This window comes from Schistocerca americana, chromosome 2 (assembly GCF_021461395.2).
Source record: "Schistocerca americana isolate TAMUIC-IGC-003095 chromosome 2, iqSchAmer2.1, whole genome shotgun sequence".
Taxonomy (NCBI): Eukaryota; Metazoa; Arthropoda; class Insecta; order Orthoptera; family Acrididae; genus Schistocerca; species Schistocerca americana.
In genome coordinates this window covers 692,393,510-692,416,613 of record NC_060120.1, presented here as the reverse complement: position 1 = coordinate 692,416,613, position 23,104 = coordinate 692,393,510, and the positions used below count along the sequence as shown (strand labels likewise).

At 39.9% G+C, this 23,104-nt stretch overlaps 1 protein-coding gene across 2 annotated transcripts in view; it reads right to left on the bottom strand.

Annotated features, from left to right (window-relative positions):
- The window catches only part of LOC124593035 (lysine--tRNA ligase), an 84,662-nt gene that overhangs the window by 38,099 nt on the left and 23,459 nt on the right, over nt 1–23,104 (bottom strand). For both annotated transcript variants that reach the window (XM_047131893.1, XM_047131892.1), the window contains exons 6-7: nt 18,514–18,676; nt 3,059–3,318 (exon numbers count right to left, since the gene is read on the bottom strand). In XM_047131893.1, coding sequence (XP_046987849.1) covers nt 3,059–3,318; nt 18,514–18,676 — 423 coding nt within the window. The remainder of the gene's footprint in view (nt 1–3,058; nt 3,319–18,513; nt 18,677–23,104) is intronic.

Sequence of the window (23,104 nt, the reverse complement as noted above, 5' to 3'; positions counted from 1 at the left end):
CCCACCAAATCCACGCAGTATCCTCATCCATTGCTACTCCAGCCTTGCTCCCAACCCCTAACCTCATGGTTCATATCTCTGCAATAGACCTAGATGCTCCACACTGGCCATAGGGATCACCTACCCCATCAAATGCAGGGCTACCTATGAAAGCAGTCGTGTTATCTGCAAATTAAGCTGCAACCACTGTGCTGCCTTCTACATGGTGACAACTAACAAGCTTTCTGTCCGCATGATAACTGGACCACCCAGTTACTAAACATGCTGTCCAACACAATGTGCTTCACCTTAATGAGTACTTCACAGCCTTTGCCAACTATATCCTTCCAACCAACACCAGCTTTTATGAACTATGCAGATTGTAACTATTCCTGAAATATATCCTACTTCCCTTAAGCCCCCCCCCCTCCCCACCCCGATCTCGACCTTAGCTAATCACTGTCCTTCATCCACCTATTCCATTCCCTGCTCTGCTCCATCACTACACTGCCTTCTATTTCACCAAAGCATCCACTAGTCTTTCCCTCCATCCTCTACTTCTCTCCTTTTTGCTACTCCCTCCCTCTCCACAAACCTCCCAACTGCATGTGTCAGCCCTACCCCATCCAACAGCCCCGCTGCATCCACACCCGTTCCCATAAGCAGCAGTACACCTTCCCCCACTCCTACCCTGCAATCCTCTCCCTCCCTATCCCAGAGCCTCTTCCTTACCTCCCACCAACTCCTATCAAATTCAGTCTCTTGCAGTCTGGCCTCAGTGGCCAAAGGAGGTATTCTGGCATAAATCTTAATATGTATAGAAGTCTTTTTTGTTGTGCCTGTCCACAACTCAATATCTCCTCTATATGGTGAGAAGCAATCTACCTTTTTCACAATATTGTCCTTATATACTATAACTTTCTCAAGAGCCAGATCTATAAAATTTATATGCTACAGTGGTAATGAAGGAAGGAAGGAAGGAAGGAAGATTAGAGTTTATCGTCCTGTTGATGGCACAGCCACTACAGATGGAGTAAAAGATCGGATTATACGAGGTTGGGGAAGGAAACTGGCTGAGTCCTGTTAAAAGGAACCATACTGGTACTTGCCTGGAGTGATTTAGGGAAATCACATAAAACCTAAATCTGGATGGCCAGACAGAGATTTGAACCTCCTGTATTCGAGTCCAGTGTACTAACCGCTACACCACACCCGCGATGGTGATGAGGGGGACGACTGAACGGACAGATAGGGGTAACTGCAAGGTGAAAGCATGGAAGAGTGGCTGTTGGGGTGTGGAGTGCTGGTATGAAGGAACTGAAGGAAGAAAAATAGGAGAAACTGTCCACCGGGAAGTAATGTATTTGGTGTAAAAACTAATTCATAAATTTTAGTTGAAGGTATTGTGTGATACAGGAAGCAGTTTTTATGTTGTTTTGGAGGGGCACCAAGTCACTTGAGTTGACAAGCAACAGTCCTCTTGATTTGCTAACACACAAACTCAACTCATCATACCAGTAGTTTGAAGATACGAAAGCATATTCAAAACTGATCCTGTAATTACTGCACAGCATGTGTCAGAGCATTTACTCTCACAAAGTAGAGCTATACTGTTGGCGACACTAATGAGCAATGGGTAACAACTGGTGTAATATAGCTATTGCTGTTTTAACGAATATTATGGTTTCACTGGTTTAATGTTCCATCAAGGGCAAAGTCATTGTAGATAGAGCACAAACTCAGATTGGGGAAGGAAATCAGCTGTGTCTTTTCACAAGGAAATATTCTTGTATTTTCTTTACACAATTAAGTGAAACTATGGCACACCTAAATCTAGATGGCTGTATGGGAATTTGAATCTCAATTCACCCAAATGAAAATCCACTGTCTTAATCACTAAACCACCTCATTTGGTACTGGTACTGGTGCTTTAGGATGTGCAGACGTGAGAAGATGGTTACAGATAAGTTATTTAACATTAACAGTAGTAATATGTGATTTGCAAAAAGAGAAACTTACTTCCACAATTGAGAAATAGTGGGGCTTTACTAGCACATTGTTCACTTCTGATGGTGAATATTTACTCTAGGAACATGAAAAAGTGGTCACTGTATGCTCCACAAAGAAAGCTAGAAAATTTCAGTTTAACTTCCAGACTGAGAGCCCATGGTGAATATAGAAATCTATTCCGAACAATAAAAAATAATAATAATAATAATAAGTTTGGGTATTAAACTGTGTATTGGAATGTGACAAATCTGGCAATCTGAATTTCATGAGCAATGTGCTACAAATTGCACTGTCTGAACGCTCCTTTAAGGACTGCCACATGCATTCATCCATTCATTACAAACTTCTAAATGTTTTCCCCACAATACTGCGAGATAATCACATCTAGGAGAGTGGATAAAGCGACGAATTTGGATTCAGGATTGCTACTAAGATTGCATTCTACCCTTTGCAAAGTATATATGCTGATTACATGTGGTAAGACAGGACTGTCTGTCAGACTGGGCAATGATGTGTGTAGTGCACAATGATTTATACTGAAAAATATTTGTAGCAGTACTCAAAACTAAACCATACCACAATCATTAGCATGTGCAGAATACAAAGTCTAACAGGAAATACAAATACCAATGCCGGAAAAACTCAAAACTAAACCATACCACAATCATTAGCATGTGCAGAATACAAAGTCTAACAGGAAATACAAATACCAATGCCGGAAAATCTGTTGGAAAGTTATCTGGTGCACAGTTATGAAAGACATTCATCAGTTTCTTACTACACTACAGAGACCTCAAAATGCCCTCATCAGTTTGTAATTTAACATAATGTGCTTTTTAAATTTATTGGATATGTGGCTACTGCTTGATCTCCTAATTTCACTGTCCTTAAAAACTATGTTGATTACATTCCATTAGAAATTTTTGCCAGTTATTCTGTCACTCACTGACTCACTGTGCAGCCTTAAAAAGAGATGCACAGATGACATAATGAATACTCCACGACATACTGAATACTTCAATTCCTTGCAGCTGAACAATAAACATGAGAAAAAAAATAATGAATATACCTTGTCCAGTAACCGAGCAGTTGTTCGTGGTGGCGCACATTCCACTTCGTGCTTTTCACACAAGTCACTAAAAAACTTATTTACTTCAGGTGTTCCAAGTGTTTCTGGGCTTGGTAATTTTATATTTAGTTTCTCCTCTAATGCTGGGAACATACTTATTCTCTTAAATGGAGGTGTAAAGTCAATTTCTATTGCTTTTCCATCTGGGCCCTCTGGATGATATGTCACTTTATATGACCCGTGAATACTTTTAACCATACCTGACAACAGAAAAAAACAGTGTCATAAGCACATTATCATCATCTATTTGTAATATTTGCATGCAGCACCCAAAATTTAGCATGGAATGTATGACTATAAATATAAAATGTTGTATTACATTAACATTCTGTTGGATAATGTGTGATGCAATGTTAGATTTACATTCAGCAACTACTTTTGTATGTCATTCACACTTTTTATCATCAGCCATATTCTTTTTTTTACCTCCAATAATATCTTGTACATACTTTTAAAAGATTCCAGGTAACAATACTCTGATATCAAAGCTTGTATGGATCTCCCCCCCCCCCCCAATAATTTTTTTCTGCATGATGCCCCCCCCCCCCCCTTACCCATATTTTTTTCTGCATGATGCTGATTCTTGACAATCTACTCAACTGTTCTGATCCACAACCACCACTTACAAATTCCAACAACAACCCTAATATGGCCAAATCCCAGAACTGAAATGATGAAGAGGAGCTGGGAAGTGCCAGAGACCTGAATAGTGGCAAGTCGAGTGGGAGTGACAGAATTCCAGCTGAGATTCTAAAATATTGAGGAGAAGCACTGCATGGATGTTTGTTTCACCGGGTACAGGTGATACAGAAAACTGAAACCATACCAACATAATGGAAGGAATCAATAACTGATACATAAAATAAAGACACATGAGAGACTTCAGAAGCTACAGGGGAATATCAGATTTGCTTTTATGCTACACCGGTCAAAACCATACGCAGAAAATGTAAGCAGGGGGTTATCAAAATGGCTTTTGCAGAAACAGATCAACTACTTACAATGTAGTTGTAATCAGACCAATAAATGGAAAAGCATGGCAATGAATACGAAAAAAAGATATATAACTTGTTCATCAACTTCTGAATGCTTACGACACCATTCAGAGGCATCTCCTGTGGAATATAATGACAAACTTGGGAATGCCAATTAAACTCTAGCTAGTGGATCTGTGAGGGTATCAGCTTAAATGACAGTATTTTGCATAATTTTAATCCGAAAACAAGTAGGATTACAAAGTTTCGGACAAATTAGATTCCAATAAGACATAAATACAATATTCCAGTTTCCTCATAAAACTGGCCGTGAGGAAGAAAGTAAAACAGCACGATATTGTTTAAAACTGTTTATAAAGAGAAAGAATATATACGGGAGAAACAATCTGGCTAAAGATTTAAATACCCTGCTACTGTAGCTAAAAGTAAATGCGAGAAAGATTTAACATAAAATTTACATTATTGTTTTAAAAAATTTATAGCCTATGTCTACCTCAGTTTTTACTAAAGTGTCATCAGGCTGTATACGTGGACAAGGAAATAAAATGCCCAGATTTTTCCCGGATCTTCCGGTTAAAATACATTTTCTCCCGGGTGAAAATACACTTTTTTCCGTATTAAGTGACACTATACGTTCCCTCGGAACTGTAAAATTTATCAGTCATTTGAATGGTTATGGTTTTATACAGCAGCCTATAATTTTCCGGCACTTTAGAAAACGAAACTCAGGGGGGGGGGGGGAAACATGTTTTGGAAAGTTCTCTGATGTGCAGCAACATGCACGCTGCATATTTTTGTACTACGGAAGTATAAATTCGAATTGCACCAAAAACCGCTTGTTACTTTCTGAAGCATTGAAGTCGAGATTGCAATGCGCTTTTGTAAGCCGTTCGTAGCTCATGTCACGTGATCTCGCCAGCCGATGACAGCGGATATTCAGAGCATAGGACACATGATTTGTCAGCCAACAGGAACATCACTGTTAAGTAGCACGAACACACAAACAGGGAAAGTTAATAGTTCAAATTAATATGCATAGTGTTGCTACAAAAAAAGCAAAGTTTTCACATATAATATTGGTCCCAAGCTGCAAGAGAAGCTAAGCTTTCGCATATACTGTTGGTCTTTTTTGCGCGTGTTACACTTTAAGATATATATCACAAATGTGCCAGTAAGATTTTTAATAATGACATAAACGTCTGATCTTCAGGGTTCGAAATTCTTCTAAATAGCTCATCATCAAAGAGTTGATTTTTCAATTGAGAGTCAAACGCTCTGTGGTTTAATAAATTCATGGTACATTCTTGCACATAACTCAACTTACGTAAATGGATATTTACTTTGAAAGTAACGCTTTTCAAACCACTATTTGCAATATTTTCCCGCGATCTGTTAGAAATAGGTTCGTTTCAGCAGTTGCCAGAGAGCGCAGATAACAGGTGACACCGCGCGCGTGCGCAGCTACCATGACGTAGGAAGCCCATATGTACGTACATGTAAAACATTGAAAGATCATACATTATGTCATAAAAGAAACAAGACATCAGAGGATACTGCAAGAGCATCGGAATTTCGTGAACCATATTAAAATGTACACATTCAAAGTGCATACTTAAAGGGCACATTCGTATGTCCAGATTCCCAGTGAAGTAGACCTTGACCTAATTGATATTAAGCTTTTCAGTGTGGATGTAAATTTTCTTGGAGCACCAGTACTGCATTATATCATGTTTGGTTCTTTATTATGGCATAATACCATACATGCTAGAAAATGAAAACGTGCCCTTGAAATACAGCGAACAGTTGAAACTAGCCAGTACTGTGGAATTAAACATTTCGTTTCAAATACATTTACTGCTTCTGCGGAAAAGGTTACCAAAAGTCAAATTTCTTTAGCAAACAGACAAAAATCAACTTCATTGTTCCGCAAGGCGATTAATGCTTGACTGTCAGAAAGGTGGAAATAAAATCTGAAACTAATGACATTTCAGGCTTCCGGAATTATGTGAATGTGTTTTAATTCACTTGATAACTCCCAGCCACAGATAGCCGTTTTGTTTTCAGTAGACATGAGAGTAAAAATATGTTTATCTTGTAACGCACATCTTTCTGAAAAGCCTGAAACATAAAACATATATATTCGAGGAAATGTAAAACATATTATTTGGTCTTAAGTATGCCAAAGTGCAGTGCCACGCCTCTTCATAAGGCATTTTTCTACCCCACGTCCATACTATAAGCAGGAGAGTGGAAATCGAAATGTCCTGTGGTGCCTCTCCTGCTCCCAGTCGGCCGGTTTGACAGCCTGCCCCTCTAAAAAAAAATCTCGCAATTAATAGTAGATGGGATTATCTGTAATCGAAAGAACAAGAACTCTTCAGAAAACCTGAACTCTTTATTGCCTATTAGTTAGTAACTTGGTGTTTTGTGTGACATAAAATTAAATATAGGATATATAAAACCAATACTGACAAGAGATAAGAAAGAAATTACACATTTCTTCAAACCTTAGCTCCTAGCATTTTCTGCTCTCTAATCTTACTACAGCTTTACATGGCGCGTTTTCCTTTCTGCGAAAGAATCTATTACCTCATCAAAGTTCGTCAAACGTTTTGCTATATGAAAAATCGAAATGTCGTTTTCTAAAACTGAAAAATAAGTTAATACAAATAATACCCCAGAAGTGTGGTTTCTCGAGCTGATTACGTCTATTTTTTCACTGTCTGCTAGATAAAACAAAATAGGCCTTTCTAATATGGCAGCAATTTTGTAAAACACCAAATAAAGGAGACTGTTTTGGTACAAATGGCCATTTTTATATAACGACAGAATATAATCCAATAAGTACCAATATCAAATGCCTATTAGGCCTACTACAAGCAAAAAGCTTTATGTTAGGAAATAGTTTCACATTTCATTCATACGCACCAGTTTCTCAAGCACGAGATCGAAAAGTAGTATTACAAAATTTTTATATAAATTTGGAATCGTCTTATGCTTCCATAATTTGTGTGATGTCCCCGTTTCTTCTCCTTCCTCGTTCTAACAAACAATCTTGTCATGACCAATTTTGTAGCTATTTCTGTCACTGTCAAAATTTGTTCACCTATTAACTTCACTAACCCTGACAATATCACAGGTTTAGTTATCCCGCAATTATTTCCCGGTTAGGCGTTATTATGTGTTCGAACAACACGCTTTCTGCGTTACTTCCAGAATAGAACTTACGAGGCTGCTAGCCAGGGACTGTACTACTGGCCCTTACTAGTGTAGCGATCTGGCCAAACATTTTCTGTCAAAATTCCATTTTCTTGGATACAACGAGAAGATTATACGTAATCTTTCTCACCTGTTATTCCTGTCAGTCATTTATTCCCATTCTGGTAGTCTGAATCTATGGATTTCGGTAGTAATTATAACAATGCTGATCTTTCGCAAACCCAATCAACCACATAATCAGACAGCGATTGGCATTCATCCGTTCGTCTTTACTCCGCTCAGTTCGTATAGCCCCGTCCCCTTTTGTCTGCGGAAAGTTTATTTCTAGATGCAACGAGGATTCTCCTGACAGAGACATCACATACAATATGCATGCATTCAAAAGTCAACTTATGATTCATTCAGAAATCATCTTAAAATGTGTTCAAAAATCAACAGGGAAGCGTTTCAAAAGGATATGAATAATCGACAGGCAAACGTGCGCTGGATGCAAGATGCTTTGTGAAACAAGTTGTTTTCCTCAAGAATATGAATTTGGCGCCCCCCTTTTCCCAGTAGCATCTAGCTGCTTGCTGCGACTGCTTGCACAGGCAACAGCCACATTCCTGTTGCCAGAAGCGGGAGAATCTACTACTCAAACGTGACTCAACTGCGCATGTGCATGAGCCCGCGCGAAACTGCTAAAACAAATTGAATGTAAACAGTTGCGACTTCACGCTCATTGGAGGCAATTTGTTGTTATGAAGCACTGCATAGTCTTCCTAAAGCCTTTGACACATTTTCAATTGGCAGACGCTTGAATGAGCAATGTGTGTCGTCGTTGTATATGGCGCCTTTCCTTTGCAATTTAAGTTATTTTTGTTTTTTTTCTCGTTTATGTTTTATTGATGAAGTATTATACAGTAATATCCTTTGTTGGAGTATTGGTTCTTATCAGTCAAAATTACAAAAATTTAACTGAAAACTAAAACAATGAAAAATTCCCGGAATTCTAAAAACATCCCGGGTTTTTCCCAGTTTTCTCCCAGATGAAAAAATTCCCGGGTTTTTCCCAGATCTCCTGGGTCGTATACACCCTGTTATTACATGTTCGTACAATGCGTTTTCCGCACTACTCTGAGAATGGAACGGCTGCTAGCCAGGAAATATACAACTTGTAGCGATCTGGCCAGAAAATTTCTGTCAAAATTTCATTTTCTTGGATACACCGAGAAGATAACGTAATCTTTCTTACCTGTTATTCCTGTTAGTCGTTTATTTCCACTCTGGTAGTCTGAATCTATGGACTTTGCTAGTAATTATAACAATGCTAATCATTCGCATACCCAATCAATCACATAAACAAACGGCTTTCATCCGTTCAGCTTTATTCCGCTCAGCTCATATAGCCCCATCCCATTTTGTCTGCAAGGAAGTTTATTTCTAGATGCGACGAGGATTCCCCTGGCATGGACATCACGTACACTATGCAGGCATTCAAAAATCAACTTACGATTCATTCAGAAATCTACATAGAATGTGTTCAAAATGCAACAGGGATGTGATTCAAAATCATTTGAATAATCGATATACTAATGTGCGCTATATGCTAGGCGCTTTGTGAAACAAGGATTTTTTCCCCTCACGGATACGAATTTACCCCCCTCACCACCGAAATTGCCGATCGGTTTGCTGCATACACAACCAACAGTGACATTTCTGTAGCCAGAAGCGGGAGGAGGTACTACTCATAGGCAACTCAACTGCGCATGCGCATGATCCCGGTTGTAACTGCTTACATGAATCTAATGTAAACAGTTGTGACGAAGCATTGCATAGTCTTCCTAAACCCTTTGACACATTTTGCTGTTGTTGGCAAATTCTTGTATGAGCACTGTATTAATATAATAGAGGGAAACACTCCACGTGGGAAAAATATATCTAAAAACAAAGATGATGTAACTTACCAAACGAAAGCGTTGGCATGTTGATACACACACAAACAAACACAAACACACACACAAAATTCAATCTTTCGCAACCCACGGTTGCTTCATCAGGAACGAGGGAAGGAGAGGGAAAGACAAAAGGATGTGGGTTTTAAGGGAGAGGGTAAGGAGTCATTCCAACCCCGGGAGCAGAAAGACTTACCTTAGGGGGAAAAAGGGACAGGTATACACTCGCGCGCACACACACGCACACAGATATACAGACACAAGCAGACATATGTAAAGGCAAAGAGTTTGGGCAGAGATGTCAGTCGAGGCAGAAGTACAAAGGCAAAGATGTTGTTGAGTGATAAGTGATGTACGAGGGGCGGCAACTTGAAATTAGCGGAGGTCGAGGCCTGGTGGGTAACAGGAAGAGAGGATATATTTAAGGGCAAGTTACCATCTCCGGAGTTCTGATAGGTTGGTGTCAGTGGGAAGTATCCAGATAACCCGGACGGTGTAACACTTTGCCAAGATATTAATTCATATATATGTATGATAAAGAGTGTTATCCAGGAAGTACAAAATCTCTTTCTTTGATTCCAGTCCTTGATCACATGCAAACTGTCATCAGACTATCAAATTTGGTCCATAATGACCACTTCAGATATGTCAAAATAACAAGAAATTATAAGATAACGAGAACGCACAATTTCATGAATACAGAAAATGCAAGCATGAATGTGATAAAACATACCTGAATGCATAAGAAGAAGCCTTGTATTATTCTAATATGACTTAAGCCATAGTGACATGATGGAAACATTGCGTCTCATTGTGTCACAGGTATGAAAACATGGTACAACTCAGGTCACAGTGCAGGGAGAATAATGAAGTGAACAGGGTCACTGTTCACAGCAAACTGGGATGCGGTAGCGACACAGAAACATAATGCATTTATGACATAAGCAAGTCAGGTGTTGCTACAGTACATATATTCGACAAGTATGTATGTACAATTAACTAAAAACATACAACTATGTAAAAATTCTGGAACCAAAATATAATAAAATAATTAATAAAATAAAATGCATCAAAATTGATTAACGATTTTTTACTATTAAAAAGAAAATGGGCGAGTGACAATATGTGATGCGAAAAAATTATGATCTTAATTTTAGATACCAATAATAATACATCCAAGTATTAAGTTTAAGGACTTAACAAGATAACATTAAATACAGGGTATATATGGGGACAAGGAAAAGAAATTTGCAGATTTCCCAGTTAAAAACACATTTTTTTCCCAGGTGAAAATATACATTCTACATGGTACATTATGGGATACTCTCCCTTGGAATAGTAAAACTTATCAGTCCATTGAATAGAAAAGGTTTTGTGTTTTGGAAATATCTTTGACGAACAACAACATGTACACTGCATATTTTTGTATTACGAAAATATAAATATGAATTCCGCTAAACTCAGCACATTAGTTTCCAAAGTACTGAAATCAAGATTGGAATGTGCTTTTGCCAGCCAATCATAGTTCATGTCACATTACCTTGTAAGATAATGACAGTAGATATTCAGAGCATAGGACATGTGATGTAGTCAGCAACAAACAACATCACTGTTAAGTAGCGCAAAAACACAAATAGGGTTCCAAGTGGGTGGTCCTCAAAGTGTTACATGCTCTGTGATTTACCTCTCCCACATCCACACCGGCTATTCAGAGCACCCTCCTACAGGCCAACCGCAAATTAGAACAGCATGCCACCCTTCACCTCAAAAAACTATCCAATCTCCTGGTTTCCCACCTCCGGAAAGGCAACTATCTCACCCTTCACAACCTTTCCAGCAAACCTCAACCACCTCTCATTGCACACAAACCCAGTCTCTCCCATCTACTCAGTCTCCCACTTCCAGCTCCACTCCCTCCAAAACCTCAAAATTCCAATCAACACAATCTGGCACCACAACACCCTAATTCAGTAGTTAACCTTTCCTCCAAACCTCTCTCCCAATCCGAAACCTCTGTCCTATCCAAAGGCCTCACCTTCAGCCCCACTCCCAGATTCAACCAAACAGCCCTCGTCAAAGATTTACTGTCCTACACTTGTACTCTCTGCTGGAAGTATCACTTTGCCACGAAGAAAAATGATCCTAATCCTACCCCTAATGATCCAACTCCCCAAGACACTATCCAAATTGAACCCTGCCTGGAACAGTTCCGTCATCCGTCACAGCGGGACCCACCTCCTCTTCCTCAAAATCACCCTCTCCAAACCTTCCAGGAATTTCTGACTTCCAGCCTTGCCTCTCAATCCTTCTTAAAAAACCTTAATCCTACTCCTAACATCACCACTGCTGAAGCCCAGGCTATCCGTAATCTGAAGGCTGACCCGTCCATCGTCATTCTTCCGGCGGACAAGGGTTCCACGACCGTGGTACTTGATCGTCGGGAGTATGTGGCTGAGGGACTGCGTCAGCTTTCAGACAACACCACATACAAAGTTTGCCAAGGTAATCTCATTCCTGATGTCCAGGCGGAGCTTCAAGGAATCCTCAGAACCTTAGGCCCCCTACAAAACCTTTCACCTGACTCCATCAACCTCCTGACCCCACCAACACCCCGGACCCCTACCTTCTTCCTAAAATTCACAAACCCAATCATCCCGGCCGCCCCATTGTAGCTGGTTACCAAGCCCCCACAGAACGTATCTCTGCCTACGTAGATCAACACCTTCAACCCATTACGTGCAGTCTCCCATCCTTCATCAAAGACACCAACCACTTTCTCGAACGCCTGGAATCCTTACCCAATCCGTTACCCCCGGAAACCGTCCTTGTAACCATTGATGCCACTTCCTTATACACAAATATCCCGCACGCCCAGGGCCTCGCTGCGATGGAGCACTTCCTTTCACGCCGATCACCTGCCACCCTACCTAAAACCTCTTTCCTCATTACCTTAGCCAGCTTCATCCTGACCCACAACTTCTTCACTTTTGAAGGCCAGACATACCAACAATTAAAGGGAACAGCTGTGGGTACCAGGATGGCCCCTTCGTATGCCAACCTATTCATGGGTTGCTTAGAGGAAGCCTTCTTGGTTACCCAGGCCTGCCAACCCAAAGTTTGGTACAGATTTATTGATGACATCTTCATGATCTGGACTCACAGTGAAGAAGAACTCCAGAATTTCCTCTCCAACCTCAACTCCTTTGGTTCCATCAGATTCACCTGGTCCTACTCCAAATCCCATGCCACTTTCCTTGATGTTGATCTCCACCTGTCCAATGGCCAGCTTCACACGTCCGTCCACATCAAACCCACCAACAAGCAACAGTACCTCCATTACGACAGCTGCCACCCATTCCACATCAAACGGTCCCTTCCCTACAGCCTAGGTCTTCGTGGCAAACGAATCTGCTCCAGTCCGGAATCCCTGAAGCATTACACCAACAACCTGACAACAGCTTTCGCATCCTGCAACTACCCTCCCGACCTGGTACAGAAGCAAATAACCAGAGCCACTTCCTCATCCTCTCAAACCCAGAACCTCCCACAGAAGAACCACGAAAGTGCCCCACTTGTGACAGGATACTTTCCGGGACTGGATCAGATTCTGAATGTGGCTCTCCAGCAGGGATACGACTTCCTCAAATCCTGCCCTGAAATGAGATCCATCCTTCATGAAATCCTCCCCACTCCACCAAGAGTGTCTTTCCGCCGTCCACCTAACCTTCGTAACCTCTTAGTTCATCCCTATGAAATCCCCAAACCACCTTCCCTACCCTCTGGCTCCTACCCTTGTAACTGCCCCCGGTGTAAAACCTGTCCCATGCACCCTCCCACCACCACCTACTCCAGTCCTGTAACCCGGAAGGCGTACACGATCAAAGGCAGAGCCACGTGTGAAAGCACCCACGTGATTTACCAACTGACCTGCCTACACTGTGACGCATTCTATGTGGGAATGACCAGCAACAAACTGTCCATTCGCATGAATGGACACAGGCAGACAATGTTTGTTGGTAATGAGGATCACCCCGTGGCTAAACATGCCTTGGTGCACGGCCAGCACATCTTGGCACAGTGTTACACCGTCCGGGTTATCTGGATACTTCCCACTAACACCAACCTATCCGAACTCCGGAGATGGGAACTTGCTCTTCAATATATCCTCTCTTCCCGTTATCCGCCAGGCCTCAATCTCCGCTAATTTCAAGTTGCCGCCACTCATACCTAACCTGTCATTCAACAACATCTTTGCCTCTGCACTTCTGCCTTGACTGACATCTCTGCCCAAACTCTTTGTCTTTAAATATGTCTGCTTGTGTCTGTATATTTGTGGATGGATATGTATGTGTGTGTGTGTGTGTGTGTGTGTGTGTGTGTGTGTGTGTGTGTGTGTGCGCGCGCGAGTGTATACCCGTCCTTTTTTCCCCCTAAGGTAAGTCTTTCCGCTCCCGGGATTGGAATGACTCCTTACCCTCTCCCTTACAACCCACTTCCTTTCGTCTTCCCCTCTCCTTCCCTCTTTCCTGATGAGGCAACAGTTTGTTGCGAAAGCTTGAATTTTGTGTGTATGTTTGTGTGTCTATCGACCTGCCAGCGCTTTCGTTAGGTAAGTCACCTCATCTTTGTTTTTATATATAATTTTTCCCACGTGGAATGTTTCCTTCTATTATATATATATATATATCCACGAACCTACTGCGGTGTCGTAGCAGGCGGAGAGGTGATACTCCGACGTGGCGCGTCCCAGGTGGCGGATAGGGGGGTCCTCACCGGCTTGCCGGCGGACTTGAGCGAAATAAAATAGCTCTCGCGGACCAAACACACAACATCAAGAAATCCATTAGTGTCTGTTCTGGTATCCAGCGACTAGTGGTCTGCGTCTGTTTACCTAGTTGGTGCGGCAGTGAAATATGGCTTGATCTCAACAATCAAGTCTGCAATTACCGTGATCTTGTTGAAGGTCACCACAACCAACTTCAACTTGAAGTAATCATGATGGAACAAATGGAAAGAAATCCGCTACCCCAGGCCCCAGTCAACGGACTGGACTTTCCTGGTCATCGGATTCTGGGGGACCAGGAACATCATGAGGAGAAGAGTCGGAGCTTCTCAAAACCTCTTTGCAAGCACTACCTTGGCACTTTCAATGCAAACACTCTGTTCAAACTTGGAAAACTAAAACAACTGACAGACATGCTAGATAAATTTCACATCAAAATTCTTGCCATCCAAGAGACGCGCTTCGTAGATGAAAACCATTTCGACACAGAACATTACAGGATTTACAAAGGTAAACCTGCTGTCAGAAGAGGAACACCATTATTGTTTGGTACAGGGTTTGCAGTACACAAATCAGTCATGGATAACATCATAGACTTCAATTCAATATCAGAACGTATCTCGACACTGTCCTTCAAATCAGGTAATAAAGCATACACAATTATCAACGCACATGCACCTACAAATGACCATAACAGAAAGAAGCCACAAGAAATTGAAGACTTCTGGGAAGACATGGAGGAAGTAATTAACAACGTACCAGAAAGACATGTGAAAATTGTAATGGGTGATTTCAATGCGCAGCTTGGTAAGGAGAGAAAATTCAGAGAAATAACAGGCCCATACTCAGCACATATTCGCACGAACAGAAATGGGGAACACCTCATAAAATATTGTCAAAACTTTAACCTCAAAATCATGTCAACACAATTTCAAAAACCAAGACGAAAACTTACAACATGGAAAGCACCCAACACAGTGTGGGAAGAATTTCAGATTGATCATGTGGCCATATCCAAGAAAAATTCGCGGGAAATTCTAAATGTCAGAACACGTAAAGGAGTCTTCGAGTCTGATCATTATTTGCTACAAGTTAAGATTAGGCCAATCCCAAGACTGAAACAGACAGCGCAAAACAAAATAGTCAAACCTGATCCGGAATACTTTAAGATAAACAGGGATAAAATCGTTGAAGAAATTAATAGGCACTCAATAGACACATGGACAGATCTGGCGAAGGCAGTTCAGAAGACTATGTGCTGGGGACAACCACCTAGAAAACGCAAACATAGGTGGTGGAACGCAAAGTGTGATGAAGCCATTGAGAGAAGAAAGCAAGCATGGGACAAGTTCAGTAGCTACAGAAATTCAGAAACATGGAAAGAATTTCACGAAGTTCAGAAACTAGCATCGAAGGAAATCAGAAGGGAAAAACGAGCATATGACAATAACAGACTAAAAGAAATTGAGGAAGATTTCAGAAGAAATAACACAAGAAATTTTTACAGAACTTTCAAAGAAAATATTAAGGGCTATCAACCCCCTAGCCTCTGCTTCCGAAGAACAGATGGATCCCTGGAAACAAACACAAAAGAAAACTGTAAAATTCTCAAACATTACTTTGATAAACTTCTTAATTGCAAAAAACCTACAGGAAAATTAACATTCCAAAAGACCACATCTAATGCCGATTCTGATCCACCCACAATAGAAGAGATAGAGGAAATCATAAAACAAATGAAAAATAACAGAGCTGCCGGAGAAGATGGTATTATCGCCGAGATCTGGAAACTCCAAGATGAAAACATCACCAAAAAAATCCATAAGATTATCTCCGAAATTTGGATCACAGAGAAAGTGCCAGAGGAATGGAAATGTGCATTGATCCATCCGTTACATAAAAAGGTGATAAGTCAGATCCAAACAATTACAGAGGCATTTCGCTAGTACCAGTTACATACAAAATTTTCTCTAAGGTGCTATTAAACAGACTAGAACCACAAGCAGATCTGCAAATTGGGGAATACCAGGCAGGCTTCAGAAAAGGGAGATCATGCATCGAACAGATCTGGAACTTGAGAACACTTTTGAAAGTCAGACAGGCAAGAAACACTGTAGTTACCTTTGTGGACTTTAAAAAAGCATATGATTCCATAGACAGACAGACACTCTTTGACGTACTGGAAGAATATGGTATCGACAGAAAAACCAGGGCACTTATACAACAGACGCTTACAGACACTACCTCCAAGATTAAGTTCATGGGAGAAATTTCGGAACCCTTCCACATACACACAGGTGTCCGACAAGGACACGGGCTCTCACCAATCCTGTTCAACATGGTGTTAGACAAAATTATCAAGCAGTGGGAGGAACAAGTTAAAGGAATACAGCTGGGAAGAACACGTGAAACCAAAACAATCATAAAATGTCTGGCATTTGCAGAGGATATAGCCATACTCAGCAATAATACACAGGAGGCAAAGGAAGCACTGGAATGCTTGCATGAAATAGCTGCCAAAACAGATCTGCAGGTATCTTACGAGAAGACACAATATATGGAACGACAGACCAACAATGTACACACCATGCATACGGTATATGGATCCGTAGAAAGAGTCGAAAAATTTAAGTATTTAGGGGAGTACATACAAATGGGAGGATCAAACAAGGCGGCTAACATGGAACGAACGAAGAAACTCCAGAAGGCATACAAACTCACATGGTCACATTATAATAAGAAAAGCATATCGAGGCAGGCCAAACTTAGGCACTACAAAACAGTTGTATTACCAGAAGCATTGTACGCGTCAGAAACAACCACAATTGGAGCATCAGGCATCATAGACACAGAAAAAATAGAACGCAAAATTCTCAGAAAAATATTTGGACCAATTCACAGAGATGGCGTATGGATGAAGCGACCTACCAAAGAGCTGTACCAGCACACTGACAGACTAACAGACGCGATCAGAAAACGCAGATTAACTTTCTATGGGCACATACAGAGAATGGACAACAACCGACTTACAAAGAAAATTTTTGATGTAGTAAACAGCTCAAGCAAGAAAACAAATTGGTATCATGAAATAGACGAAGACTTAAGGCAGATAGGGATCAACAGGCAAATGATAGGAGACAGGAAATACTTCAGAAACAAAGTTAGGAGTGCAAAATTTATTGTAAAAGAGAGAAAGAAGAAAGGAACATTATGGACAGAGGAAAGGAAACAGGAGCACAGCCAAAGGATGAAGAGATTTTGGGAAGAGAAGAGAAAGAAAGGAAAGAAGTGAAAATTGTGTCATCATGTGATTTTCGAGTTCAAACACTGTCCATAAGGGCAACAATGAAATGAATATATATATATATATATATATATATATATATATATATATATATATATATATATATATATATATATATATATATATATATAAAAAAAACAAAGATGAGGTGACTTACCGAACAAAAGCGCTGGCAGGTCGATAGACACACAAACACACACACAAAATTCAAGCTTTCACAACAAACTGTTGCCTCATCAGGAAAGAGGGAAGGAGAGGGGAAGACGAAAGGAAGTGGGTTTTAAAGGAGAGGGTAAGGAGTCATTCCAATCCCGGGAGCGGAAAGACTTACCTTAGGGGGAAAAAAGGACAGGTATACACTCGCACACACGCACATATCCATCCACACATACAGACACAAGCAGACATATTTAAAGACATATTGGTCAGTTTTTTATCCAACCGTATGTCTTCAGTTAATTTTACATACATGTTTGTCACAGGTGTGTACATTAGTGACATCTGATGAGTCTTTTGTGTTGCAACTCAACAGCAGTACCATTGATATTATTATTATCCCTGCACTGTGGCCTAGATTTCACTGTTTTTCCATACCTTTCAACAATGTAAAATTATAACTTTGTTCATTTCTTATGATGATGCCACATTGGCTTAATCATATTTGAATACTTTTCTGTTATAACAAGATACATTTTATCAAATTTTTAAGCTATGTTTTCTACAACAATGGTCTGACAACAATTTGTCTGTGATCTGACTGGAATTCAAACAAAGAAATTTTATATTTTAATGCCATTTCCAACTATTTTCCATTTGCAATTCAGATACTTGCAATTTTTATGCTGCTGAAGTGTTGAAGCTACACTTAAATTTGTTGCCTAAGTAAGGTATCTTAAGAATATGAGCCAACACTTATTTCGTGCACACACAATTTCAGCCTGTTAACTGTCAAGTGAATAAAAATAATATCTCATATTAAAACAGACCTTAGAATATTATAGAAGAAAATAATCTGGAAATTAAGTCATTACATTAAAACGTTTGCACGTGTGTATTCCCACTGCTTATAATGTACGTGAGAAAGTGGAAATCACCAGCAGGAATATTTTCCCTGCATAATGATCATAAAAATAACAGCAAACAACAAAATCTCTACATACCTGATACCATGCTCTCAGTAATGAGCATTAAATCATTGTAGTCTGCATAAGCCATATAGAATTCACATGTAGTAAATTCTGGGTTGTGTGTTAGATCAATACCTTCATTTCTAAACTGCCTTCCAATTTCATAAACACGGTCAATACCACCTACTATCAGCATCTGAAATACAAATTAATGTCCAAGAAATTTACAACTGTAATGTTTAGAATCTGTAAAAAATTGGTAATTGTTTCTGTCAGAGCTATCTATTAATAATAATTATTATTATTATAATAAAACTTAGGCTGCATATCAACACAGATCCTGAACTGTAACAGTAACTACAAAAAATTGCCAAGAGCTACAGCAGGTAGCAACACTGGAAAATTGGAACCTTTATAATGGCAGCCATAATTTTTATTTACATTTGAGTGCCGTTGTTGCATTCACCCACTTTTTCACATCTACACTACCTGATCAAAAGTATCCGGTCACCCCCATGTAAAGCGGAATTGATCACTAGATCTCATGAGAGGGCGACCCACTGATATATGAGTATTGTGTTGTGAGTACAGATGCATAACAGTAAAACTGGTCAGTCAGGAGAGCTCAGTGACCACAAATGTGGACTAGTCGTTCCATGTCATCTGGGTAACAAATCTACAAGAGACATCTCAGCCCTTCAAGAGCTGCACAATTTGACTGTTGGTGATTTTATTAAGTGGGAATGTGAAAGAACAACCACAGCTAAACCTCATGTACTGATGGACAGAGATTGCCAAGCATTGGAGGGAATGGTTGTAAAAAATTACACAAAATCAGCACAAGGAATCACTTATGGGTGATTTCATCTCAAATCATACAGGCCATGTCAACTTGTGATGAATTTCTCTAGGAAAAATATATATTAGACCTATATATCGTAAGTGTTAAGAAACAAAGTATTTTCATTTTACCTTAATTTTTGTAAATGGTACAGCCCTTTGAAAAAATGTATATTTCGTAAATAACTCTTAAAACTGTACAGAGAGAGAGAGAGAGAGAGAGAGAGAGAGAGAGAGAGAGAGAGAGAGAGAGAGAGAGTACTGGAGACCTGGCAGATGTTTTGCATTAAAGGCCCCTCTTAGTGTGTCAAAATTTAGTTGAACCCGCACACTAATGGGCTTTCTTTAACTTGCAAATTTAAGACGATAATACGAAATTTCTGTTAATTTTCCCACATGCTGGTTGCAGGAGTGTGCAATGTAGCCGGGTGCTGAAGTGATGACTGATGAAGAATTACACCTTCAGGATACTGACAATGATGTAAACTATGCATTTTGGAAGGGAGAAGAGCTGGTGAAGAACACAGTAGGGCCAGAGAGGTTTGTTACAGAGGTTAGGCACTGGGTCATGAAAGGAATGACTCATCATCATATCGGAGGATTCAGAGACAGGCCATAGCAGAAGTAAAATCAGCCACATCCCAGAATACTGACACATTAGTTGTTCATTTCGACTATGCTAAGAGCTGGTCTGTTGCTTTGCAGAACAAAATTCAAAGTTACCACTGGTGCACATCACAGATATCAATATTCACGTGTTGCTCACTTCCTTGGAACACCATACTACTCTTTGCTTCACTCCGATTTAGTTCTCCAAATCTTTCATTGTCTTTCCCATCTATTTTTCACCGCCTCCTCTCACCTCTATTAAGTACAATGCACTTAGCTTTTCACTCTTATTAACTCATTCATGATGTTTAAGCAGTAATCTCTGTCTGCATATTACCCTTCTTCCACCTTTAAGCTCTCAGGTTTTCCAATCTCGTCTGATGCAGTACCCACCAATCAGTGTTTCCTTCTCCTCCCATCTCCCCTGATCCGCAGTTCTGGGTGACTTTCCCGAAATCTACCCCTTCTCCTAGACGTCTCTGATCCTTTCCCTTCAACGTTTCTGTCTGTACAGAATTTATAGTCACAGGAGATTTAAAAATCAATATTATTTGTCATGCTGCATTTCTGACTGTATCACTATTCAACATAAGAATAGTACAAATGTTAACATTGGATGATATGTAAATTCTTCCATGTCTGCCATTGTCCCATTCGAGTTTGTAACACGGATAGGATTTAAATGCGGTAACAGTGAACACGGAAGAATATATGGCGTAATGTTTGCATTTGTATTATTCTTATGACGAACAGAGTAAGTGATTAATGACTCATAGGAACCACTTCTAGTCACTGGTAGAAAAACACCCAAGAAATAGCATCTGTCATATTGAGGTAAAAACACGCTTGCCAATTGGGTTTTCTTAGTAGATTTTTACCGAAGAATTCAAATGTATGAATAGCAACACTTAAAATTTAAGAATGCTTATGAAATTAAAAGCAGGAATATGAAACAATATTTTATTAGACTTTTAACACAAATTTTATGAAATGTTTAAAATATAAATTAGATAATTCCTTATTGCTCAGTTTTTCATACACAGCATCACACTTGTGACAAACATAAGACATTTTATATTTTCTGTTTGTGTCAGTTGCCTGTCATTTTTCGAAAGCCAGTCCATGTACCCATGTAAAAGTGTTTAAGCTTGTCCTTAAACAGTTTATTCAAAGAGATACCAAGTGGTTGTGAATTGACAGCATCTCGCCTGGAATTACTGTCAAGTCCATTTTGCTTTCTAATAATTTTCTTTTTAGTGCAGCTGTTGTATGGCCTGTATACAAATCAAACACCAGCAGATGGTGTAAACCAAGCATTGCGCCAGTGTGACAATCCCACACAACCCCAATCCATTCCAGCATCGTGTCCTAAGAACCACCCACTTTCATTTGCTCATACAATTACAGATTTTGGAAACACTTCTGACAGCAGTTAAGCCTTTCGCTTGAAAACTGTGAAAGGGATAATTTATGTCCACTTTCTGTGCAAGCGAGCTGATGGGCACCTGCTGTTTGTCCATATGGGAGGACAGAAGGCAAAGACCACATTCCACCAATCCAACAATACCTGTAACTGCAGCAACAGCCTGATATTGCCAAACTTTCATCCCCAACACCACAACACTTCCTGCTTGCACTGAGTTTGGGTATCAAGCAACTTGTTGTCCTGTTTGTCATCACACCCTGTTATTTGTTTGTTGCCATTTTTACTGTTGCAGGAACTAATATTTTATTTGTTGTTACTGTTGTTCATTGTGCGATACTGAACAATGTTGGAAACAGCTTTCTTAAATGTTATGAGTCAAAAAGCTCTGTGTTGTTCTCTTGGCAAGGGGACTGCTGCACAATATCAGTCTACAGAAATGGTTTGCATGTTACATGGCCACTCTGAGACTGAAAAACTTCACGGTGGCTAGGTGCTCCCCATTAACAATGTACTCGACAGAACAGCTACAGCTCTGAACATAAACAAAAATGCTATTGTGAAGACTGGCAAGTAAATTTTTGAGAAATAAAAGGAAGCTGGAAAAACATTGAAGCTTGAACTTTTTTTTGGGTAAACGCTGTATGGGTAAAAGGATTACCAATGCACATTCATTTGTTGATGATGTGATTTGTTGTCATGTTTATGATTAATACAACAGAAAGGAATATCAGACACCTAGCAAGGGATTGTATTTTCAGCTATTACTGACTCTTCATCAGTACACCCATCAGCCAAAACACCGATATTTGCTATACAAAAATACCTGAAGATGCTTTTAGTTAAGTGTCAACATTTTGAATTTCATCATGTTTGTGGCTGCTTTGCCAGATTTCACTGAGTTTTTTGTTTGGATTGTTGCTAGGTTGATTTGCTTTGCGTTGCTGTAATTTTGGCAAAGGTGGAGTTTGTTCCCTAATGTTGGTGTGTTGTACATTGTTGCTGCAAGTTGAGAACAGGATGATCCAGATTTCCTGTGCCCCAAAGGTAACCTGGAATAGTTTTTCTTCAAGGTAGTCACAGTATTACATGATCTAGTATTTTACTGAAGATACTTCTGTGGTCACAAGCAGTTGATGAAGAATGACAATGTAGCTGCATGCCGAAGAGAGATCCGTGGCATGAAAAATGAAGAAGTAGTGTGGATTAATGAGATGTGGGTCATTCTGGTCATGTTGTCACGCAGGGCTGGGCAAATGACACAACTAATAGAACAATGGCAATGGCAGAGGGTACAGATCTGAATGTCTCTTGAATGGTCTCCTGCTTTTTAAATCACAGGAGACAGGAAATTATCATGAATAAATGAACCACACTGTGTTTACAAAGTGGTTCGTAGGATTGCAATTCAAAATCTGGGAACATCAACAGCTGTTGTTCTAGATGCTACTGCTTTTGTTGTTGTTGACTAGGCACTTACCATGGCAAAGAAACAGGAGGAAATGACTGACTGGCAAAAACATATGGGCTTACAATCGCTAGGCTCCCACCTCACCACTGTCATTTCAACCAGAGTGTTAATATGCATCCAAATTTAAGATTAAATTGCCAAAAATAATAATAAATTTGCCCTTTCTGTAGTCTAAGCACTCATGAAAGAAGCTGTTAGGAATATTGTCTGTCAAGACTGGAAGGAGGTCAACAAACTTTCAGAGAGCATTAAAGAACGGAGCTGTTTTGGAAAATGTAGTG